The 25,910-nt window shown below is 40.0% G+C and overlaps 1 protein-coding gene across 3 annotated transcripts in view; it reads right to left on the bottom strand.

Moving 5' to 3' along the window:
• Nucleotides 1-956: 956 nt before the first annotated feature.
• Nucleotides 957-25,910, bottom strand: part of LOC133379400 (gametocyte-specific factor 1-like) — a 28,128-nt gene continuing 3,174 nt past the window's right edge. For all 3 annotated transcript variants that reach the window (XM_061614575.1, XM_061614573.1, XM_061614574.1), the window contains exons 2-7: nucleotides 15,839-15,972; nucleotides 10,096-10,222; nucleotides 7,939-8,016; nucleotides 6,747-6,789; nucleotides 4,713-4,761; nucleotides 957-1,175 (exon numbers count right to left, since the gene is read on the bottom strand). In XM_061614575.1, the coding sequence (XP_061470559.1) occupies nucleotides 4,740-4,761; nucleotides 6,747-6,789; nucleotides 7,939-8,016; nucleotides 10,096-10,222; nucleotides 15,839-15,931 (363 nt within the window). In that variant the 5' untranslated portion in view covers nucleotides 15,932-15,972 and the 3' untranslated portion in view covers nucleotides 957-1,175; nucleotides 4,713-4,739. The remainder of the gene's footprint in view (nucleotides 1,176-4,712; nucleotides 4,762-6,746; nucleotides 6,790-7,938; nucleotides 8,017-10,095; nucleotides 10,223-15,838; nucleotides 15,973-25,910) is intronic.

Raw genomic sequence — 25,910 nt, 5'->3', positions numbered from 1 at the left:
CAACGGGTAGCAAGTGTGTCCCATTCCTGAAGAAAACCAGCAAATAACCGACTGTCTTTGTCACCTGTTTGCACACGGCACTCATCCGTTGGAAGAATGCGCCCTCCACCAATACAACCAGCTTATCACACACTCTCTTGTGATTGGTTCCAACATCCCTCAAAACAGCATCAGAACATTACCTAGTGCCGGGGCGTGGCTAATATCCCCATTCCTTGATATGACACTGGCCGCTATTCAGAATTTCTTTACTAAAGAGCACACACTATAGTGTTATTTCCATGAATTTAGACTATTAAATACATTCTAACTGGGGACAAAACAGTTTAAAAATTAATGATTTGTGTATTAAATAAAATTAAACTTGAATGCTTCAACTGTCGCACCAGACCGCCAAATGTCAATGCCCCCCTAAAGTTTGTAGTCATACCAATGCCCCCCTGAAAGGCTGTAATGCCCGCCAGGGGGGCGCTACCGCCCACGTTGGGAATCGCTGCACTAGTTGAAAGAGGACACAGTTCTCTAGCCTACCCCAAGTCATTTCTTGCACATCTTTATGTCATTCTTTTAGGGCTGTGCTGTTTGCTGCTGTTGGGGATTGCCCCTTCCAGTATTTATCCTGTGAGTTGCAGAGACCCCTGATCTGGCAAGCAGCCTAAAGGTTCACCCATTTAGTTAGGGAAGGGCCAGATATTGACAAGGCAGCCTGAGCTGCTATGGGAACACCTTCCCAGGAAGCAAGGGAGAGCCAGTATAGTGGTTAGAGTATTGGACTAGGACTAGTAAGAGAAGTTCAAATTCCACTCAACTATGAAGTTCACTAGATAACCTTGAGCCACTCACTCCCAGTCTCATATGGCTGCTGTGAAGACAAATGGGGGAAGGACCATGTCTGCTGCCCTTATCCTACCCTTCCTCTAAAGAGCCAATGAGAAAATTGGCAGACAACTGGATAATTCTTTACAGCATTTAAACAGTTTATTATGATAAAATGATAAAAACATTTTTAAGAAGTTGATTTAAAATAGTTTGTCTCTGTTGCTTCTTCTGGAGAATCCTCATATCTTGCAATGTCAGTTGGAGTATTGCTTTTGCCATTGCTACCCTGCCAGAATAGTTTGCAGTGATCTTGTTGCAGTGTTTTCCCAATACAGATAAAATGTTGCAGACAGTCTCTGTAGAGAAAAAAAAATAGCCCCAAATAAGTTCTCAAATCCATGAAGTATTCTGATTTGGTGAAGTTGGAAGGGAGAAGGGTCCCATTCCATGACCACACCACAAGAGGGAGATATCAATACTGTGCCTAGATGATAAATCATTGTAAGTTAGGGAAGTGCCAGTCAAATGGCACCTCAAGAGGGGCTAGGTTTGACCTTCAATGTAGCCCCCCCATCATAAGGACACCCCTCCATTCCCCACACTCACTAGTGGGGAATGATGCCCACCTATGTCAGAGCGACATTGGACAGTCTTTATTGTGCACACGCATAGCAGCTGTAATCATAAAGCCACAAGAGTGGCTGTATACTATAGCCAGCATGGATTTTTCTCATTCCACAATGTTAAATTGAAAATATCCCCCCATGCCATACTGCTGCTTCCCATAAGCTCATTTCAAAGCAATATCTTACAAAACCTTATAGTCCTGAACTCAGAAACACTTGCTTAACAACCTTCTAAATTGTTGTGGTGATACACATAACAGTCAGAGAGAATCAAGAGTTCAGAGTGTAAAAAGAGAAAATAATCCAGAATGCTGTTGGACTTCTTTCTGTCAGAGTTCTAATAATTTGTTGAAATTAATTAAAAATCAGCCATGTTCACAGAGTACCTGTAATCCTATTACTGACCTTGCCTCATACTCCGACCTTCATCTTCTGCAGTTTAAAAGTTTTTTAAAAATGCCTGGCTGATTTTTAATTAAAATTTAAGAAATTTAGTATTGGAGTCAATGACAAGCCAGACTCACAGCTGTTTGGCTTGACTAATCAAAGGGTCACACCCACAGCAGACCTTTATTTCAATACAGTCATGGCTTCCCCCAAAGAATCCTGGGAAGTGTAGTTTATGAAAGGTACTGAGAGTTGTTAGGAGACTCCTGTTCCCCTGACAGAGCTCCAATGGCCAGAGTGGTTTAACAGTCAGCTGCTCCGAGTGAAGCTCTGTGAGGGCCTCTCCTAGCAACTCTCAGCATTCTTCCCTAACTACACTTCTCAGGATTCTTTGGGGAAAGCCATGACTGTCTCAAGTGAAATGAAGGTCTGATGTGGATGTGGCCAGAGACAGCTTTGGTTTAAATTTGGGTGGGAGACTACAGCCTGCTGTAGAATAAAAAGGTGGGGGCAACACTGAAAAACAATGATATTGTTCACAATGTTTGCCTTTTGGAAAGGAAAGGGACTTTCCCTCTACTCAGTGCCCACCCCCCCAATCTCCTCCCCTCCCCTCCTCAGGTCAGTTTCACCTATCCTAAGCATGATTGCACAGGAGTAAATCCAATTGAAATCAATAAGCATGCAAATTACCAAACCTGCTCCCTCCCCCCTCCCATCACCTCCCTTTCCCCCTTCCCTCACCCTTCCTTTGCCCCTCCCAATCCCCTCCTTCCCCCTCTTCCTCCTTCCATTCCCCTGTCCCCTCCCTTCCTCCTTCCCTCTCCTCTCCGCTCCCCCATGGTGAGTTTTACCTATCCTTACCAAGATTGCATGGGAGTAAATCCCATTGAACTCAATAAGAAAGCAAATGATAAGGCCTACTATTCCCCTTCCTCCTCCCTTCTTCCTCCTCCTCTGCCCACTCCAGCCCTCCCTCCATCTCTCATGGTCAGTTTTACCTATCCTAAGCATGATTGCATGGGAGTCCCACGGAACTCACTAAGCATGCAAATGATCAAACCTGTCCCCCTGCCTGCTCCCCTCCCCTCCTCCCCTCCCTCCTCCTGGCCTACCCCTGCCCTTCTTCCTCCTGTTCGCCCCATCCCCCATGGTCAGTTTCACCTATCCTAAGCATGACTGCAGGGGAGTAAATCCCATTGAACTCAATAAGCATGCAAATGATCAATCCATTCTCAGCAAACTTGCAGAGGACCCATTTCTTACCTCCCGGATTAAAAAGCAGAGAAATTCACTAATAGGAAAAAAAACCCTTGCGGTTTAAAAATGTACCTATAGCCAACAGATATTTCTCTCAAACTTGAAAAAGCAGAGAAATTGGGCAGCTATAGTGAATGCACCAGGGGAGCAGGAGACCTGACCTCCTCTCTGAGATATTAGACTGCCGTACAAATTTGTCAAAATGCAAACACCATTTGGGTTGGTCTTTCACAGTCTAATCCACTTCCTGTGTAGCTTGGAAGAATTTGGTAACTTGCCTCTGAGCATATGGTGATTGGTAGCAACACCTGGAATTAGCCCAAATAACAGAAACAAGACATGTGCTGTGCTGATCTTGTTTTAGCAGGGAAGAAGCAACAATATTAAGATAATTAATATAGTTCAGATAGTCACTTTAAATAGGTATGATTTCCTTTGCAATTTTAGTGAAGTTTCCTATAGTAAATCATTTTCTTTTGCTTCTGTTTCTGTGAATGAGAAGTACTGCAACGCTTTGCATAGTTTACACTAAAAATCTCCAGAAACAATTGTGGAATAATTCTATATAGTCTCCAATGGGCATCAGGAGTTGTCTCAGTATGCACAAGATAAAACAGTGGGAGGTGAAATATATTCTAGCAAAATTCTAGGTGTGCTGTATGTTTTTAATTGACCATAGCCACCTTTCCTTAAGTGGAGTGGTTTAAACATAGCAGGCTGAACACATGCATCTTGGGCAGATCAAGTTTATTTTTTCCAACAGCTTTAGTCATTGCTTAAGTAGCAACATATTGTAATTAGTCTGACTTTACATCAAACTGCTGTTTCAGATTCAACTGTTAATGCACCCAAAGTAGAAATAGAATATAACCTCCAGTATGGAACACAAAAGGCTGTCTTCACCATCATATGACACTGACCAATACAAAAAGCTTTGAAATTCATAAAAACAAATTTGACACAGATTAATGAGAGAAATATAATTTTCTAGGTTAGATTCTTTGTAGAAACAGTGTAATACAGGAAAGAAGCAGAGTAACAATAACACCAACAAACATACGAAAATGTAATTCTCCATTTTTGGAGATGGCAGATAGTGCCACCACTCACCATATGCTTAGAGGCCTATGTTACCAAATTCTTCCAAGCTACACAGGAAGTGGATTGCACTATGAAAGACCAAACCAAATTGTGTTTGCATTTTGACAAATTTGTAGAGCAGTACAGTATCTGAGAGAGGAGGTCTCAAGAGAACTCTCCCCTGGTGCATTCACCAGAGCTGTCCAATTTCCCTGCTTTTTAAAGTTTGATAGAAGTATCTGTTGGCTATAGGTACATTCTTAAACTGCAAGGGTTTTTTTGCCTATTAGTGAATTTCCATACAGGTGTGGAAAAGGGGCACATACACATAGTTCTATGCTCATGCTCTGCAATCCATTTTGATGCCATAAGGCAATGCTATGACGTACTTGGAGAGGGGGAAGAGAAGAGCTTATACTTGAAAGCTCTTTTTAAAAGTCATACAAAATTAAGTGACCCAACTTTCCAAACCTTCTGCCAAACTGAGGTCTAAAATTCTATAAGATTGTTTCTCCAGCGTACAATTCAGCCGCACCATACCTTTTGCATAAAAGCAAGTTCTGGATTCTAGCTCCTCTCACCAGGATAGCTGTATGCAAGGAAAGGGGGGGGAACATATGTGTTAAAAAGAAAGCTTGCAGCCAACTCTTTTAGTCGTCAGAGAGGGATTCTTGTGATTTTCTTGTCTCATCTCAATAAAGTAGGTTTACTTAGCTAAAGGCAAGAGTGACTAACACTGGGACCGGATGCTAGATCAGGGCTTTCCAAACATATTTTGCTGCTCCCTCCCAAAACTTCACCAATTTTGACTGAAGTGGCAGCAAGAAAAATAGTTGACGTTGCCCTGATTGCCCTCTCCCTAGTCAGATTTCCCACTTGAAGAGCAGGGGAGAAAGAAGCCCCTGAGGTGATCTGCATGGATCATTGGGGGTGTGGGGCATGCCAAGTTTTGGGTTGCCACCCTCACTGCTGCCATGCAGTTCCCAGAAGTTTGGCCAAGGATGACTGAGGCCCATGGAGGGGGGGAAGTTGGGGCTGGCCTAAGGTTGAACAGAAGCAGGCCTCCAAGTAGCAATGCAGCAACATATTTTTTAAAATTTAGCTTCACAGTGCTAGATCCCTCCAGCAAACAACTGGAATTTGGTTGGGATTTCTAGTGAGAGGAGAGGCATTATTGATTTGTTTTGCATTAAAGAAGGAAAAATGAAGTCTTCAGTTCACCCTGCATAAACAGGAATTGACATTTGGGGCAATGGAGAAGCATGCTACTCATAACCCTCCAGGGAAAAAATAAGTGTGATCAGAACTTGCAAGGAGGAAGCTTTCAGTTAAAGGCACTGTAGTCTATTGAAGCCTTAGTAGCACTTCACTAGTCCATACTGTAGCACCAGCTGATCCAGTTAGAGTGTACTGCAAGAAAAAGCTACCACAAATCAGTTTAGGAGGGGAAAGGAACCATGAAGAGACAACAGAACACTGGGAGGCAACCAATTAGTCAAATGGATCCTCTTTTTTAAGTGAACAAACAGTGGCAATGCCATAGAAAAGGGCTGGCATGGAAACACCCCTCATTGCAGAGCCATATTTAACAAAGAGGGAAGATGGGGTGATATTCAACTCATGCATTTCCTCCCTCTGTGCACCACCTGCATCCTCCCCAGATCTGCTCTGTAGGGTTGGGGAAACCCTAGAGCATGCAGGAGGAGAGGAGAAGTTCCATTGCGCAAGTATAAATCCTTGTGCTGATGAGATGCGTTAGTCGGACACTGCCCATAGATACCAAGTGATGTTCTCTGTAGCCAGAGTCTGTTTCTGTGTTTAAAGTTGCATACCCCTGCTTTATGAACCTGTGTTCAGTAACAACTTACACTATCCAAATTCCCCAGGTAACCAGTTAAACCAGTTCTAGGCCCATGGAAGAGTTTATGTATATAGTATACTTAAGAGTCATTTTTTTAAATGAAGTGACAAATCTATTTAAGAAGGAGTCCCCTCCAGTGCATGGAGAGGCATGACAAGTGCTAAATACGGCCACAAAAGCCAGTACTGCCAGAGGGCAAAGCCACTGATAAAAGATATTTGAGATCTGCTAGTAAGCAATGTTTTTACATCTGTACTCTAGCCTGGCAGAGTATTAAAAGTAGCAGCAGCCCACCTATGTGTTACTGGGGGGATGGGGAGCTTGTAGGCCTCTTGATGTTGCTGGACTACAACTCCCATCATCCCTGAATATTAGCTATGCTGGCTGGGGCTGTTGGAGTGAAACAACTTCTGGAGGGCACCATATTGGCTATCCCTGTGTTACAGGGTAGGAGATGCATGCAGCAGCAAAGTTGTTCACGTAGATTTCGTTTTTACTCACTAACAGCAGGAGCGAGTTGCAGTTATTTACTCTTGGAAGTAGGTCAGTCTTAGGAAGCTCTCTTAACTGTACGGAACAATTACGTGCAGCTATCCTCCTCTTTAGTGAGCATCTTTGCTTCCGTTGACATTTCTGTCCATGTCATTTGCTAGCCAGGATCAGTCTGTAATTAGCAGTTTATGAAGCTGCTGAAGAATGCTATATAGACTCACCTGGCACCAAACACAAAAGGAGGAGCAGGAGATTTATCAGCATCTTAAAAAAAAAATTGATAAAATGATTAGGCTGAATTTTTATTTACAGGGCAGGGAACCCCCTCACCATATTCACTGACATAGGATAGGATTACTCAGACTCCTGTTTGGATGTGCTTTCAGTACCGTCTCAATTGATCAGATGACACTGGAGGGACAATGTAGTTTTTCTAATGTTCTTTGGAATACCTGTACAAGTTGTTTCCTTGCAGAAAAGCTACAACATTTGCTTGGGAACCACATATGGGTTTAAAGCCCCTATTGCCTTTACAACAGCATTATTCTATTTATACAGTACCTAAAACTTTTCAGATGCTGTACAGAGATTGACAAGACAGACTGTCACAGGCTCACAATCTGTTGGACATAATACAAATGGAAAAAGGAATGGAGAGGGTAGAAGAAGATAGCCAATTCAGGCACCAGTTCTTAGACTGCAGCAGAGGAGAAACAGGAAACAGCCATTCCCATCAGCTCTTTGGAAAGACCAGCTCCATTGAGCTCATCTTTCCATCAACAATTTTGATCTAGCTGGTCATTTAAGAATTACTATACAACAAGAATTAGCCTGAGCCTCTTGTGTCTTTTTGATTGCATGCCAATCTCGTTAGTAATAAACATGCCTTTGATTGCACACCATTATGTAATAAACTACTCTGGTAAAAAGTGGAGCAAAAGTGCTTTAAGAAGGAAAAGTTACAAGAAGTTATACAATTTATCTTTCTCCAGTGCTGCCTCCCCAGCAGCAGGTCACCAGAAAAAGCCAGATCCCCCCCCTTACTATTTCTTCTGTTCCTTCAGTGCAACAGCTAAGCCTTCATGATCTGAGACATAACAACATGGGGCAGACAATGGGGAGGGCCACTGCTTTTACACATATACTTCCAGCACCTAGCAGGCCACAGTCTAAAACAGAATGCTAGACTTCGTGCAATTGAGCAGGACTTCTTCATGTATAATTCTGCCAAAGAAACCCAGTTCCTTACAACAGTGCCGTGGTGCCTCCAAGATGGAGGTCAGTAAGCCTGTCAGAAAGGGGAGAGAGATTCTAGATGCAGGTTAGTTCTAATAAGCCAAGCACATTTGAAATCAGCCATGGTGTGCTGCAACCCAGGAAGTGTGTTTTTACACAAAGTGGGGGAAAACTCACCAGCCTCCCAATCTTCCTCTGGAAGGGGACATTGCCAAGCTATCACCTGTTTGATCTTGTTCTTTGGATTGGCAGCAACTGCAAGCAGAGGCAAAGTATTAAGACAAGAACAGAAGTTAAGGCATCTTGGTTATGGAGGCTAGTTTCAGATTCAGATCTGACTGTTCCAAGTTTGAGCCTGGAACATGCTGCTATTGTGACCACATACAAGACTCCTTCAGACCTTCCCCCTTAAACATGGGAAGGTCAGGGGTGGAGTGGTCATGTGTGTGGTGCAGACACCTGCTCCCCCTCCGCAGTTTAAGCCTTCATGTGTTATTTTGAATACATGAACAAGGCTTCAACAACTTAGTGATACACCAGTGGTGTGTGTTAATAGCTGTCATTGCCAGGATGATCCAGTTTTCAGATACAGAGTATGGTGACACATGCCTTAGGTACATCCTGCTTAGACTACTGTAACATGCTCTACGTGGGGCTGCCTTTGAAGACTGTTCGGAAACTTCATTTGGTGCAACGAGCTGCAGCCTGAATGTTAACTGGGGCTGGTTACAGGGACCATAAAACTCCCCTGCTGCAACAGCTCCACTGGCTGCCAGTCTGTTTCCGGACACAATTCAAAGTGCTGGTTATGACCTATAAAGCCCTATACGGCTTAGGTCCAGGCTATTTGTCAGACTGTATCTCCCTATATGAACCTGCCCGGGCCCTGAGATCTTCAGGAGAGACCCTTCTCACGATCCCAACACCTTCACAAGTGCGACTGGTGGGGACACGAGATAGGGCCTTTTCAGTGGCTGCCCCTAGGCTCTGGAACTCCCTTCCTAGGGAGGCAAGAATGGCCTCCTCTGTGCAGTCCTTCCGCTGACAGCTAAATACTTTTTTCTTCCGGTAGGCCTTTGGAACTGAAGGTTTTAAGGGTAGTGACTGAAGAGGATGCTGTATGTTATTGTTTTACTTGCATGCTCCTAAACTGGGTGGCAGTATTTTAAGAGTGTATCTAATTGGTTTTAACATCTTAATAGTTTAATCCTGTTTTAATGCTGATTCTATATGTTTATATGTTTTATATTTTTATAGGTTCTTAATGATATGTACTTATTTTTATCTGGAAGCCGCCTTGAGTTCCAGTTTGGAAAAAGGGCGGGTTATAAATAAAGATAATAATAATAATAATAATAATAATAATAATAATAGAGTATTATTTTATGCTGTCAGTCAATCCAATAATTTTCAGTGGAAAGAATGCTTTGTTTACTAGGGATTTATGCTGGAACACACAGCTTCCAAGTATTCATAAATGTTTTTGATTTTAGTACTACCAGTAGGGATGCTGGTTTTCATTTTTTATTGCAAATTTATTAAGGAAAGAAAACACAGGGGGAGAAAACACAAAAGAAAAAACCCTTCTCAGCTCACATTAGCAATACAATAAATATCGAAGGGATGCTAGAACTGTAAGCACCGCCTGATCCTGGCTGCTCCTTATGGACAAGCTAGATGCAGTGTCCACAGTATGATCGCTCAACACCTCCCTTCCTTCATTTTATTAATAAAGTAGTTGTGGACGAGAATTAGATTGAGTTGCTGCAGCAGCAGTTAACCTCCCAACCCTCATCCCCATACAAAGCACTGCCCAAAGGAGCCATCAGTTGGTAGGGATGGGGGGGTGGGGAAGTTAATTTATGCAAATTAAAGCAAGCTTGCATTTTGACTACAAGCCTGCTTTTACTTGACTGCGTTACCTTACAGCTTCCTGTTCCACATAATACCTAGTTCCTTACCTAGACCTTCTCATTTCACTTGCTGATTGACCAGCAAGTACTTTAATCAAGTTAGAATTCAAATCCAAAACTACCTTCCATTGCACACTTAAGAGGAATGGAGTGGTACTCAACCAAGTCCTTTTCTTGGAAGGCTATTTGTTACATCCTCTCTGCTCACTATAGTCCATTCATTATTTCTCAGTTGGATGTGTAGTGTGCACTGGAAGCAGACCATATTTCTCCAGCCCAGAGTGCCAGGAGATTTGCTACAAATGCAAATGACCTATAGCCACTACGTACTTCATTTCAGCTTGTTGTACCCACATCATAGATATTATACATACAGCACTCTGTAGGTAGCTTTTAGAACAGACAAGAATAATCCTCTTACCTTCCAAAATCTCTGGAGAAACTTTATTCTCACAAGTTGCAGTGTGAAATTTGAGCTCCTGCTTTGGAACTCGGTGACGGGCATTGTAGGGGCATGTTACCAGTTCTTTGGCGATCTTCTGGTTGTTCTGGAACGAGACACCTGAAGTTAACAATACAGAGCATGGCCCTCCTATCAAGCTCACCCGTTACTTAAGGATGAAAGGATGGGTGTTCTGCCATAATGACATGCCCAATTGATCCATATTGGCTTTACATAGGGAGAGGATTATGGATTCTATTCCTCTCTAGAGAAAGGTAATTGAAATAGTTGTGCCTGACACTTCAGTATACCATTCTTCACTGGAGTTATCATGGTTTTCCTAGGAGAAGGCCTTGCCAACTGGCTACTCCTGTTCACAGACAGAACTCCTCCAAATAAGGAATGGAATGAATCATGGCAGGAGAATCCATAGCTACCCAGATGGTGTTGGATTCCCATCAGCCCCAGCCAAGTTAGCCAATAGTCAGGGATGATGGGAGTTGGAGTGCAGCCGTATCTAGAGAGTCATAGTTGTACCACCCCTGGATTAAAGGAATACTGTGTATTTGAAATATGCGACAACTGTTAAGAAAATAATTCTTTACTCCTTACTTTAACAAGTCCTCTCAGTGTGAACAGAGTTGCCTCAAGAGTGAGTAGTTAATGAGCTCCCTCCCCCTCCCCCCAGAAAACCACAGTGGTGGATCCAGTGAAGAATAGTATAATACTATTAGAGTAGGGTTGTCAGATGTTCAGTTTTTGCCCAGAGACTCCAGATTTTTTGGGTCCTTTCCAGGTCTCCGGGTATGTCACCTTAATCTCCAGACTCTGAGTTTTCATTTTTAAAAATATTAAGTTTCTAGGTGGTCTGGTTCTTGAGAGATACACCAAAATATCAGCCCCCCAACTTCTGTTAAACGAGCTTATAGCTGGCTGCTCTAACCCCACCCTATCAGGTTTGTAGCCAACAAGTGTTGACTCCAGACACTACCAAGACCACATTGCAAGGCCTGAAAACTGTTGTTTCATAAATAAAGTATATAGTTTTCAGTCTTTTTCTCTCTTGTGTGCAGAAGTCAAACTAGTTTAAATTTTCCTGGGCTGTTGAAGATGGCAGTGTTTTGAAAACCTTCCCAATATAAAGCGTTAATCCAATTCTCGCTTTTCTGGGAGTAAAGCTTCAATGCTAATCCCACATACCTGGAGTAAACCCCATTGAGTTCAATAGGACTTATTTTTGAGTAGACATGGTTAGAATTGTGCTGTAAATTAATGGGACATTTGAGTGAACATAGCAAAGAATTGGCTTTGTGTTGTAAATCTGTTTCTCCCCTTCCAATCCTATTTTTAAAGCAATTAAATTATTGATATTTCTCCCTCCAGTTTTCACACCTCCTTCATCTTGGTCCAATCCTGCTTTTCGTATGATATGTTCTGCGTATAGATTAAATAATAGGGTGATAAAATACATCCGTCTCACACCCTTTCCAATTGGGAATCAATAGGTTTCTCCATATTCTGTCCTTACAGTAGCCTCTTGTCCAGAGTATAGGTTGCACATCAGGACAATCAGATGCTGTGGCACCCCCATTTCTTTTAAAGCATTCCATAGTTTTTCATGATCTACACAATCAAAGGCTTTGCTGTAATCTCTAAAGCACAGGGTGATTTTCTTCTGAAATTCCTTGCTCCGTTCCATTATCCAACGTATGTTTGCAATATGATCTCTGGTGCTCTTCCCTTTCTAAATCCAGCTTGGATGTCTGGCATTTCTTGCTCCATATATGGTAAGAGCCTTTGTTGTATAATATTGAGCATTACTTTACTTGCATGGAATATTAAGGCAATAGTTCGATAATTACTGCAGTCCCTGGGATCACCTTTCTTTGGAATTGGGATGTATATGGAACGCTTCCAGTCTGCGGGCCATTGTTTAGTTTTCCATATTTCTTGACAAACTTTTGTCAAAATTTGGACAGATTCAGTCTCAGTAGCTTGTAGCAACTCTATTGATATGCCATCTATTCCTAGTGATTTGTTTCTTCCAAGTATTTTAGGAGCAGGTTTCACCTCACATTCTAAAATTTCTGGTTCTTCATCATATGGTTCCTCTGTGAATGAATCCGTCATCCTGACATCTCTTTTATAGAGTTCTTCAGTGTATTGCTTCCATCTTCCTTTTATTTCATCTCGGTCAGTCAGTGTGTTCCCCTGTTGATTATTTAACATCCCTACTCTTGGTTTAAATTTGCCTTTCATATCTCTAATCTTTTGGAATACGGCTGTTCCCTTTTTGTTGTCCTCTTCTATTTCTATACAATAACTATTGTAATAGTTCTTTGTCCCTACCTACTAGCCACTGTGTTGTTGCATTTAGGGTTCTGACTGTGTTTCTATTTCCTCTTACTTTTGCTTTCCTTCTCTCCATTTTAAGAGTTTCTTCAGTCATCCATTGTGGTCTTTCTCTCTTTTTAACTAGAGGTATTGTCTTTTTGCATTCTTCCCTGATAATGTCTCTGACTTCACACCATAGTTCTTCTGGTTCTCTGTCAACTAAGTTTAAAGCCTCAAATCTGTTCCTTGTTTGATCTTTATATTCTTCTGGGATGTTATTTAAATTGTATTTTGGCATTATGATTGCTTTGTTCTTCTTTAGCTTTACTCTGATTTTCGATACGACCAGTTCATGATCTGTACCGCAGTCTGCTCCTGGTCTTGTTTTTGCAGAAAGTATGGAACTTCTCCATCTTCTGCTACCAATTATATAATCAATTTGATTCCTATATTGACCATTTGGTGATGTCCACGTGTACAGTCATCTTTTTGGTTGTTCAAAAAATATGTTTGCAAGAAACAAATTATTGGCTTCACAGAATTCAATGTCTTTCTTCTGCTTCATTTCTGTCTCCTAAGCCCCATTTCCCCACAATTCCTAGTACTTCTTTGTTCCCTACTTTTGCATTCCAATCCCCCATGACTATGAGCACATCTTGTTTTGGTGTGTGATCAATTTCCTCCTGTACTTCTGCATAAAATCTCTCCAGTTCCTCTTCTGCATTTGCCGTTGGAGCATAGACTTGGATAGGTTTCCCGTTTAATCTCATTGATATAACTCGCTCAGACCTTGCATTGTAGCTCCTAATTGTTCTTGCTACATCAGTTCTCACTATTAGAGCAACCCTGTTTCTTCTTAATTTCTTGTTTCCTGCATAAAATATTTTGTAGTTGTCTGACTGAAAATGTCACATTCCCATCGATTTTAATTCACTCACGCCAAGTATTGTAATGTTGATACGTTCCATTTCTTGCTTGACAATTTCTAACTTTCCCTGGTTCATGCTTCTCACATTCCATGTTCCTATTGTGTAAATCATACAACTCTGGACTCTCCTTTCACATCTGTGTGTATCAGCCTCTGCATCATTCTTTCGGCTTTGACCCAACTGCATCGTTAGTCACAGCACTACTCATACTTGTCGTTTGTTCTTCCCCAGTAGCTTGGTGAGTGCCTTCTGAGCTGGGGGTCTCATCTTCCAGCACTATCTTGTGTTGCATTTTGGATATTCTGTTCATAGGGTTTTTGTGGTAAGAGGTATTCAGAGGTGGATTACCATTGCCTTCCTCTGAGTTTTGATGCATTTTAGTCTGGTGTCTCAGCTTTGACCATTCCGTCTTGGGTGCCCCTGCTAGGAGTCTAGCCTCTTGGTCTTAGCTTCTTCAACACTCTCAAACCCCTTCACCACATTAAGGTGTGCATCCTAAAGGGGGCATGCCTGGGTAGGCTTGCCTAAACAAAAATATTTTTAGTAGGTGCTGAAAAGAGTACAATGAAGGCGTCTGCCTAATGTCAGTAGGAAGGGAGTTCCAAAGCATAGGTGCTACCACCCTAAAGGACTGATTTCTTATAAGAGCAGAACAAGTACTGTGTGTCACCCGTAACACGGAAAGCACACCTTGAACTTGGCCAGGTAGCAAATTGGCAACCAGTGCTGATTTCAGAGCAGAGGTATTATGTGCTGATAGGGTCTCACTCATGTCAGCAATTGTGCCACAGCATTCTGCACTAACTGCAGCCTCTGGGTCAGGTTGTGCTGCATGGGGATTTCTATGACCTTGGCTGATTGGCTGCCAATATTTTTTTAGTTTTGGTTAGGAAGCCTGACTGGTTGTGGGATGCTGAGTGTTCTGCCTTACTCATAGGAATTTTGTTGTAGGTGGTATGGTATTATGTTTAGGAAATCCTCACTGTCTTTTGTTTTTGTTTTTCTATTTGCATTTCATTTACTTTTAACCTCACTCCCTTACATCCATAGAAGCAACAACAGTGGTTCCATGTGCTCAGCTCAACCTCCTTAAACCCACTGATGCACCTTGTTGGTTGCATGATGGTTTGTTTCTTGCCCAATAGTGGTAAAAGAGAATTCACGTACTGGGTAGTGTGACTGCAACTGTTGTTCCCAAGCTGCTGCCTGTGAAGGTAGACCAGACCATGTGTGTTTTCTCTGTCAATTATTGCTCACTGGAATTGGGTTGGCTGTCAAGGTGAGTTTATAGCAGCCCACAGGGTAGAGAGAAAAGGGTAGAGAATCTTCTTATTCTTACTTATTTCTCAAACTTCTTTCTGAAGTGAAGGGTCAGATCTGTAAAGAACTTTGGAGCAGCCATGTTAAAAGGTAGGGGCAGGGCATTCCAGGCAGGGGGTTGCCAACCCTGCTTCGATATGGATATCTTTGCAGAGGATCCCTAGTCAAGCTTTATCAACAGCACAATCCAAACCATATCTACTCAGAAGTAAGTCCTGGAGTTCTATGGGACTTAGTGTGTTTAGAATTGCAGCCTTCAGGGGCATCCCATCCTTGAGTGCTCCCATCTGACATCTCCACAACACTAGGCTCCTTTCTTCCTACAATGGCCTTCTGGTGACTGTCCTAGCCTGAGGGCACTTAAACCCTCCTTGCCAGAAGCAAGTAGGCTAGATTAAATGTTTTAGCTAAGATTTCTTAGTTTCCAACCAGAGAAATGTTTTTGTTTGAATTGTATGTTCCAAGCAACCATACAATTGTATGCTCCAAGTAACTGTGGATGCTTAATGCATCATGCTTAATGACATCACTTGGTCCCGCCCCTGAAATCTCAGGGTTTGGGATGCTTCTGACCTGACAACCCTATATTGCAGCCTCAGGCTCATTCTTTGTTTCTAGGACTACTTTTACCTAGAAAGATGGCATCTCCAAATCTGTATTGGCTTTATATAGGAGATTAACTGGGCAAGCTATCATGGTAAAACACACATAGGACATTTCAGTGCAAGATCACAAGACTGAAGGTGTTCAATTTATTAAAAATCCTGGTAACAGAAGATGTATACCGAACAAGACACTGCAGATGGATTCAGAGGACTAGTTCAAGGGGCATCATTGTACAATTTTGTTTGGAACTTGTTAAATTTGTAGGGACATTCAACATGTCACAGAAATGAATAGATCAGAGCTCACTCCTCTTTTGAGAAGAGAGCCAGTGTATGAGGTTGGTATATTTTCTTAACATTTCTATCCTGCCCTTCCTCTCAAAATAGCCCAGAGCAGCAAGTTTGGCCCCTTCTTTCATGGTAAGTAACACACATCACTTCAGCTATTTCCTCCAAATCCAAGATGCACAAGGCCATGTTAAAAAAAGAAAGTTATTTTGTGGTATTGTCCCCATGCCCTTCATTTTCTCTCACCTTTCTGCACTTCACCAAGTGATAAGGTAACCTGCAAGCTCTGATCTGGTGGTTCTTATCATAGGGGCATTGGACAAGCCGTTCAGGATCCATGAAGTCAACATAGGTGGAAAGGCTGGCAGGGTACTGCGCTCCTAGGAATATACATTTAAGAATGAGATGTAACTAAACACCAAAGCAAAACCACACAAGAGAGACATGCTTAGAAGCTTAGGAATTTGACTTTATGCTGAGCTTCTTTTGCCCATGAGTGCTGTTCCTGAACTTATTTTATGCATGTATTAACAGAATAATGGAGTCCTGCTGATGAGACTGCAAGTCCATTTAGTCTAGCATCCCGATTTCTGCAGTTGCTAGCAAGACGCATCTTGGAAATCCACAGCCAGGACATGAAGGTAAACAGCACTTGCTTGTTAGTTGCCTCCCCCTCCCATAGGTTTTCTGAAGAATTATTGCTTTAAAAACGTGGAGATTTCATTTATATTGCCACCAATACTGTCAACAGACCAGTCCTCCATAACAGTTTGTCTAATCCAATTTTTAAAGCCATCACATCATTGTGTTTGTCAGTGAGATCCATGTTGATTGTGTGTTGTGAAAAGTACTTTCATCAGTCCTGGACTTATGCTACTTTAATTGGCCAGCTTCTAGCAGAATGGGAAAAAATAGGTTTGCTAACCATTCTTACCATGCATAATTTTCAGGTCTTTACTATATGTCCCATCAGTCCTCTTTTCTAAAGAAGATATCCCCAAACACTATAGCCTTTCCTTATAGGGAAGCTACACAATCATTTTGGTTGCTCTTTCCTGTACTTTTTCTGTCTGTATTATGTCCTTTTTGGGAATGCAGCAGTCATTACTGTACACAATCATATCATAGTTCAGTATAGGCATTACAGTATTGTCAGATTTATCTTCAGTCCTTTCCCCTATAATCCCCAGCATGGAATTTGCATTTGCCATTGTAATACACAGTGTTGCCATTTTCATTGAGCTATGAAAGAGTGCTTATCAATGGTTCCTTCTCAAACTGGGGGGAGGTAATGAGTGGAGAACCGCACGAGTGCTCTTCAACATTACTTGGATGAGCAGGTGCAGGGAACGCTTATCAAATTTGCAGATGATACAAAATTGGGAGGGATAGCTAATACCTTGGAAGACAGAAATAAAATTCAAAGGGATCTTGATAGGCTGGAGCATTGGGCAGAAAACAACAGAATGAAAGTTACCAGAGATAAGTGCAAAGTTCTACACCTAGGAAAAAGAAACCAAATGCATAGTTATATACTTGGCTCAGCAGTACTATATGCAAGAAGGATCTTGGGATTGTTGTTGATCACAAGCTGAATATGAACCAACAGTGTGATACAACTGCAAAAAAGGCAAATGCTATTTTAGGCTGCATTAACAGAAGTATAGTCTCCAAATCGCTTGAAGTATTGGTTCCCCTGTATTTGGCGCTGGTTAGGCCTCATCTTGAGTACTGCATCCAGTTCTGGTCTCCGCACTTCAAGAAGGATGCAGACAAACTGCAACGGGTTCAGAGAAGGGCAACGAGGATGGTCAGCAGATTGGAAACAAAGCCCTATGAGTAAAGATTGAAAGAACTGGGCATGTTTAGCCTTGAGAAGAGAAAACTGAGGGGAGATATGACAGCACTCTTCAAGTACTTGAAAGCTTGTCACACAGAGGAGGGCCAGCATCTTTTTTCGATCATGCCAGAGTGCAGGATACAGAATAATGGGCTTGAATTACAGGAAGCCAGATTTCAACTGAACGTCAGGAAAAACTTCCTAACTGTTAGAGTGGTACGGCGATGTAACCAATTACATAGGGATGAGGTGGGCTTTCCTTTTTTTTTTTTTTTTTAATAATTTTTATTCAAATTTTTCCAAAAACAAACAAAACAAAGTCAAAAAGACATAACAATACATCAACAAAAAAATGAAAATAAAATAGTTGACTTCCGATTTGTCGCAGATCAGCTATAAGTATATAATATACATCAAACCTATCCCTTAATGTATACATACAGAGTCCCTTTTCTCCATAGGCTGTCTTAATTAATCGTCAAATCCCAGTATCATCATTTTATTTTGATCTTTCAACAAAAAGTCTAAGAGAGGTTTCCATTCCTTAAGAAATGTATCTGTCGATTTTTCTCTAAGTAAACATGTCAATTTATCCATTTCTACTAAGTCCATTAATTTCAATAACCATTCTTCCATTGTTGGTGTTGATTCCATTTTCCACTTTTGTGCATATAATAATCTTGCTGCCGTAATCATATATAATATTATTCTTCCATATTTCTTTTCTATTTGTTTATCCATAAAACCCAATAAGAAAAATTCTGGTTTTGACCGAATATTTATCTTTAGAATTTTTTGCATCTTCCTACCTATCTGTGCCCAAAATAATTTCGCCTTTTTACATGACCACCACATATGATAAAAAGATCCTTCTTGTTGTTTACATTTCCAACAAACATTAGAGACATTACTATACATTTTTGACAGCTTTTCTGGAGTCATGTACCAACGGTACATCATTTTATAAAAATTTTCTTTAAGATTATAACATAATGTAAATTTCAAGCCTTTTTTCCACATATTTTCCCATTGATCCATTTGTATGTTATGACCAAAATTTTTTGCCCACTTTACCATGCACTCTTTTACTTGTTCTTCCTCCATATCCATTTTCAATAAAAGTTTATACATTTTTGCAATTATGTTTTCATCATTTGTACACAAACCTATTTCAAAATCAGATTTATTTATTTCAAACCCATACATTTTCTTGTCCATTTTATATCTTTCTAACAATTGTAAATAGGCAAACCAATGAAAACTATATCCTTCCTTTATCAATTGTTCTCTCTCTTTCATTATGTATTCTCCATGTACATTTTCTAATAGTTCTTGATAAGTTAACCATTTCTCTTTTCCAGACATTTCTCTTCTATAAAAAGCTTCTTGACTTGAGACACATAATGGTATTTTCGAATAAAACCTTAGTTTGTATCTATTCCATATTTTCAACAGAGGACGTCTTATAAAATGATTATTAAAGTCTACATTTACTTTTACTTTGTCATACCATAGATATCCATGCCATCCCCACTTCAGATTGTGGCCCTCCAAATCCAATAGTCTTTTATTCCTCAATAAGATCCATTCCTTTATCCAGACTAAACAGCAGGCAGCAAAATAAAGTCTCAAATTTGGTAATCCCAGTCCTCCTCTTTCTTTAGCGTCTTGAAGTAATTTAAATTTAACTCTTGGTTTTTTTCCTTGCCATACAAATTTAGAAATATCTTTTTGCCATTGTTTAAAAGGTAAATCAGAGGATATTACAGGTATTGTTTGAAACAAAAACATCATTCTCGGTAATACATTCATTTTTATCACAGATATTCTACCCATTAATGACAGTTGTAGTTTATCCCATCTTAGCAAGTCTTTCTTAATCTCTGTCCATAATTTTTCGTAATTATTGTGAAACAACTTTGAGTTTTTATTTGTCATGATGATGCCTAGATATTTCAACTTTTTTTCTATTGTAAAATCTGTCTTGTCCATTAACTCTTTCTGTTCCCTTAAAGTTAAATTTTTCACCAACATCTTTGTTTTTTGATTGTTGATCTTAAATCCTGCTAAAGGTCCAAATTCTTTTAATTTGTCCATCAGTATATGAATTCCTTCCAAAGGGTTTTCTAGTACAATTATCAAATCATCAGCAAATGCTCTCAATTTATATTCTTCTTTTTTTATTTTTAATCCCGAAATCCTTTTATCTTGCCTTATATCTCTAAGCAACACTTCTAAAACCAAAATAAATAAAAGGGGAGATAATGGACATCCCTGTCTTGTACCCTTTTGTATTTCACATGAGTCCGTTAAGTCTCCATTAACAATTATCTGGGCCTTCTGTGATGTATAAATCGATCTAATCCATTTTATAAAGTTGTCTCCAAAGTCCATTTGCTCCAAAACCTGGAACATAAATTTCCAATTCAAATTATCAAATGCTTTTTCAGCATCTAAAAAAATCAGAGCTGCTTGTTTATCATTTCGTTGTTCTAAATATTCCAACACATTCAAAACATTCCTGACGTTGTCACGTAATTGTCTTTTAGGTAAAAACCCTGATTGATCTTCCTGAATAAATTGTTGCAATATTATTTTCAATCTTTCAGCCAAAATCATTGTAAAAATTTTATAGTCATTGTTCAGTAGAGATATTGGCCGATAATTTTTTGTTTTAGTTAAATCTTGGTCCTCTTTAGGTATTAATGTTATATTAGCATTTTTCCAACTATCCGGTATCTTTCCCTCTTGCAAAATAGAATTCATTGTAGACTGTAAAGGTAGCAGGAGTTCTTCCTCCAAACATTTATAATACATTGCAGATAGCCCATCTGGTCCTGGTGCCTTTCCTAATTTAATTTTATTTATAGCTTCAGATATCTCTCTTGACGTAATAGGGCCATTAATAACTTGTCTCTGAAAATCTGTAATTTTAGGCAAATTCTGTTTAAATAAATACTCTTCTATTTTTTCAGATGGAATTTCTTGACACTTATACAATGTTGAGTAATATTGATGAAAAATCTTTTTAATTTTTACATTGTCTGTCAGCGTCTCATCTCCTTCTTGTATCTTTAAAATAATATTTTTTTGACGTTCTTTTCTTAATTTATAAGCTAACCATTTCCCAGGTTTATTTGCAAATTCAAAAGTCCTTTGTTTAGCAAAATTTAATTTCCTTTCAATTTCTCTAACTGTCAACATTGATACTTGCTTCTGTAACATTTTAATTTGATTTACAATAGAAACTTTAGCTGGATTCTTTTTCAATTCTTCCTCTTTTTGTTTTATTTCTTCCAAAATTAATTGCATTTTCTGTTGTTTCTTTTTTTTTAATTCAGAATTACATTTAATAAAGTATCCCCTCATAAATGCCTTACTTGTATCCCAAACAATATTTTCACTTGTTCCTTTATGTAAATTATATTCAAAGAACTCCTTTAATTTCTTCTTACATTCTTGTACTACTTTATCATTCTGTAATAAAGATTCATTTAGTCTCCATCTAAATCCAAGATTTTTTTTTTTTAAAGTTAATATCACAGGATTATGGTCCGAAAAAGTTTTTGGTAATATATCCATTTTAAAAATATCCTTCGCTAAAATTTTTGACATCCAAATCATATCAATCCTCGAAAATGTTTTATGTCTTTCTGAAAAATAAGTAAATTCCTTTGCATTATCATTTATATATCTCCAGGTATCCACCAATTCTAGATGTTCCATGAGTTCAAAACAAATCTTCGGTAATTTACCTTGTGTCTCTTTGATATTTTTTTCAGAAAGCCTATCAATTTTTGGTGAGATTACCCCATTCCAGTCACCCATGACACACCAATGCTCATATGAAAACTCTGACAATTTTTCCATAAGTCCTGTATAAAACCTTGTTTTATCTTCATTGGGGGCATAAATACCCACTATCAAAATGTTTGTACCTTGTAAAGTAATTTCAACCCCCACAAATCTACCACTATCGTCCAATAATACCAATTTAGGAAGCAATTGTGGGTTAATATAGAGAACAACTCCATTATTTTTTTTTGGTCCAGCTGAAATAAATTCTTCACCCAAATTTTTACAAATCAAATATTTAGAATCTTTCTTCTGAATATGAGTTTCTTGTAGACAAATTATATCCAATTTTAATTTTTTCAAATAATGAAACACTTTCTTTCTCTTCTGCGCCGTGTTGGCTCCATTTATATTCCAAGTTAGGTATTTGTAATCCATCGTTAAGCGTGTATTTTAAAATTTGCCTGATGCTCCTTTTGATCCATCATCTTCCTTCCCCTCCTCTGCGTATCCTTGTTGACTTTGTTTCCCAGGAACTGTATCCATATCTTTGAGTTTATCTTCTTCCATATCTTTTGAAGCTTTTCTCAAGAAGTCCCTTGCTTTTTGAACAGTATTCAATCTATATTTCTGTTGTCTGAATGTAAAAATCACTCCTTCTGGAACGTCCCACCTAAATTGAATTTTGCATTGCTCAAGTTTTTCTGTAAGGAAAGCATATTCTTTTCTCTTACGTAAAAGTCTAATAGGAATTTCCTTCATCACCAGTATTTCCTTACCATCAATTTTAAAGGTATATTTAAAGTGTTGCTGTAAAACCATATCTCTGGTCGTTTTCTTTACGAAGTGAACAAGCACATCTCTTGGAATTTTTTTCATTGTTGCATATCTGGAGTTAATTCTATAAACTTTGTCTATTTCAAATTCCATCCTATCTTCATTCAAGTCCAGAAATTTTACTAAAGCATTAACAATTTTGTCTCTAATGTCTTCACCTGTTTCCTCAGGGATTGCACGGAATCTCAAACAATGCTCTTTATTTCTCATTTCAGTCATAGCTAAATAGTCCAAATTTTTTTCTAGTTCCAGATTTAGTATATCTGTTCTATTCTCCAAGGTTTGTACCTTTTCTTTAGTATTTTTTGCATCCTCCTTTATTTGCCCAATTGTCCCTTTAATCTCATCCACTTGTGTTTTAATATAGTCTTTTATATCTGTCAATTCAATTTTCATTTCCTGTTTAATTTCCTGTTTTATAGCATTAATCCCTTCCATTATTTTTTGAAACATTTCTGGGGGTATATCCTCTTCCTGTGTATCAATAGAACCTCTTCGCCCCTGGGCCTTAGTTGTTTTTTTAGTTGTCATTTTCAAAAAGAGGCCTTTAATTTCTAAAATTAATCACTGTTTCAGAACCTAAGGGCAGTCTATTTCTTCTTTTTTTCCCTCCACCAAAAAGAAGAGTTAATATTCCAGGCCTGTAATTGGAATCCAGCCAGCACAACACAGTCCTTATCTGCATCCAAGAATGCAAAACAATTCTGGTTGCCAAGACTAAACAATTAGTAGCATATACGAGCAGCGGATTCATCCAACAAGAAATAGTCCAAAGAGAAAAATAGTCCAAAATATAATAATTACCTCTCATCCGTTTTTAAACTTTAAAAGTCCAAATTCAAGCCAGCTTTTTGTCGTAGAAAAGTAAATAAGTTATTTATATTTTCTTTCTTCCTTAATTATATTTAAAAGAGAAAAAGTATGACTCACCCAGGTTTCTCAATTGCTGATTCATAAACAAATCCCTTTTATTGCAGTAATTTAAGCCAAATGATAAGGTTTAGGCAGAAGTGGGCTCGCTGGTTAAGAACGTTTTTTTTTAAGAAAAGAAAAAACGCTTCGCTTCATTCCAGTCCAGCTTGCGTGAAAATCCTGACTCCGTCTTCAGCCGATCGGCTTGCCTTCTTATCTCAGGAATTTCCTGATCAATTCCAGCCGCCGACAGCTCAACGAAGTCTTGTGGAAGATCTGATCGGTTCTCCTGTACCTTGGAGAACATTTAAGCCAGTCCAAGATTCCTCTTGGCTGACTTTTAACCTGAAAAAAGCTTCCTCTGAGGCAGAGCTCCCTCAGAGACAACCACCAGCCAGCACCACTTCCCGGAAGTCCGGATGAGGTGGGCTTTCCAACAGTGGAGGCCTTCAAGAGGCAGCTAGGCAGTCACCTGTCAGATATGCTTTAATTTGGATTCCTTCATTGAGCAAGGGGTTGGACTCAATGGCCTTATAAGCCCCTTCAAACTCTACGCTTCTATGGGCGCATTCACACTGTACATTTATTCCACCATTGTTCCATTTTAAGCAGTCATCGTTTCCCCCCAAAAATCTTGGGAAGTATAGTTTGTAAAGGATGCTGAGAGTTGCTAGGAGATCCCTATTCTCCTCACAGAGCTACAATTCCCTGAATGGTTTAACAGTCAAGTTCTTCTTCCCAGAGAACTCTGGAAACTGCATGTCTGTAAGGGGAACATGGCTTTCCTAACAACTCTCAGCACCCTTCACAAACTACACTTCCCAGGATTCTTTGGGGGAAACCATGACTGTTTAAAGTGGAATAATAGTGGAATAAATGTACAGCGTGAATGTGGCCTATGACCCACTGCAATTAAGATTCTTGTCACCAGCAATTAGTGTTTTTTGAACATAGGAAGCTGCCTTATATTTGAGTCAGACCATTGGTCCATCTCCCTCAGTATTGTCTGAGAGCATTTGCCTTGCACGTTGAAAGTCCCAAATTCAACCCCCTGTATCTCCAGGTAGCGCTGGAAGAGGCTCCTGCTTGAAATCCTGGAGAACTGCTGCCAGTCAGTGTAGACCAGTGGACTTTTTTGGTTTGCGGCGCACTGTAAAACATAAAAATTTTCTGGCGCACTTTGTGAAACTATGAGTAAAAATAAACTATAGAAACCTATTACTTACCCTATACAAATGGGTTTCTTTTCATTTTTAAAATATACTTTCATAATATTTGAGGCACACCTAGCCACCTCTTAGGGCGCACCAGCGTGCCTGGGCGCACTGTTTGAGAATCACTGGAGTAGACAATGCTGAGTTAGGTGGGCAGATGGTGTGATTTAGTAGAAGGCAGCTTCCTACGTCCCCATATAATCTGGCACCAGAGCTCGCAGCTTAACCTCTCTCATAGGATTGCTGTTAAGTTAAAAATCGGGTGGCTAGGGGAAAAGTATGTGTGCTGCCTCAAGGTCTATGGAGGAATGGTAGGATACAATGCAATAAGTAAATAAAAATAAAGGGGATGTGAATGAGAGAGAAAGAAAAAAGACCTGTTGTTGGAGTTGTATTAATGTGACAAGAGCTTCTAGTATTACTTTCAATGAGCAAAAGCCAGCTATTATCGAGTGTGAAGGGATCACACAGAGTTAAGAGCAATCTCCAGATAAAGCATTTGCTAATTACTTGTCCTTGGACAAGGAGGATTTATAAATAAGTTACTCTGAAAACACAGTCTTCACATCCCACTGGGCAGGACAATTCTGCTCAGTGGGAAACAGTCTGAAGCAATAGTCACACAAAAAGCCTGATTAAAATTCCCCTCCCATTACTAGAAAGCTACTTCAAAAGACAGATCTTTTATTTTATTTATTTATTTTTATTTAGTTTAATTTATATACTGCCCTAAGCCCGAAAGCTCTCTGGGCGGTGTACAAAAAGATAAAAACAAGCACAATATATAAATACAATAAATACAATAAATAATAAAAAACAAACAAACAATAACGAACCAAACAACATCCAAAATACGGAAATGCTGTTTAAAATACACTTTAAAATGCCTGGGAGTATAAAAAGGTTTTCACCTGGCGCCGAAAAGATAGTAGCGTCGGCACCAGGCGCACCTCATCAGGGAGACTGTTCCACAGTTCGGGGGCCACTACTGAAAAGGCCCTGGTTCTAGTCATCACCCTCCGAGCCTCTCGATGGGATGGTACTCGGAGGAGGGCCTTAGATGTTGAGCGTAGTGTACGGGTAGGTTCACATTGGGAGAGGCGTTCCACCAGGTATTGCGGTCCCATGCCGTGTAGGGCTTTATAGGTCAAAACCAGCACTTTGAATCTAGCCCGGAAACAAATAGGAAGCCAGTGCAGACAGGCCAGAACAGGTGTTATATGAGCGGACCTTCTGGTCCGCGTCAACAATCTGGCCGCTGCATTCTGGACTAGCTGTAGTTTCCGAACAGTCTTCAAGGGCAGCCCCACATAGAGCGCGTTGCAGTAGTCCAATCTAGAAGTTACCAGAGCATGAACAACTGAAGCAAGGTCATCACTGTCCAGATAGGGACGTAGCTGGGCTACCAATCGAAGATGGTAAAAAGCATTCTGTGCCACCGAGGCCACCTGGGCCTCAAGAGACAGGGAAGGATCGAAAAGAACTCCCAAGCTACGAACCTGTTCCTTCAAGGGGAGTGTAACCCCATCAAGAACAGGATGAACATCCACCATCTGAGCAGAGAAGGCACTCACCAACAGCGTCTCAGTCTTGTCTGGATTGAGCTTCAGTCTGTTAGCTCCCATCCAGTCCATTATCGCGGTCAGGCAACGGTTTAGCACGTTAACAGCCTCACCTGAGGAGGATGAAAAGGAGAAATAGAGCTGCGTGTCATCAGCGT

Source organism: Rhineura floridana, chromosome 3 (assembly GCF_030035675.1).
Source record: "Rhineura floridana isolate rRhiFlo1 chromosome 3, rRhiFlo1.hap2, whole genome shotgun sequence".
In the NCBI taxonomy this organism is placed as follows: Eukaryota; Metazoa; Chordata; class Lepidosauria; order Squamata; family Rhineuridae; genus Rhineura; species Rhineura floridana.
Note: the sequence above shows the minus strand (reverse complement) of the source record. Positions and strands in the feature narration are given on the sequence as shown.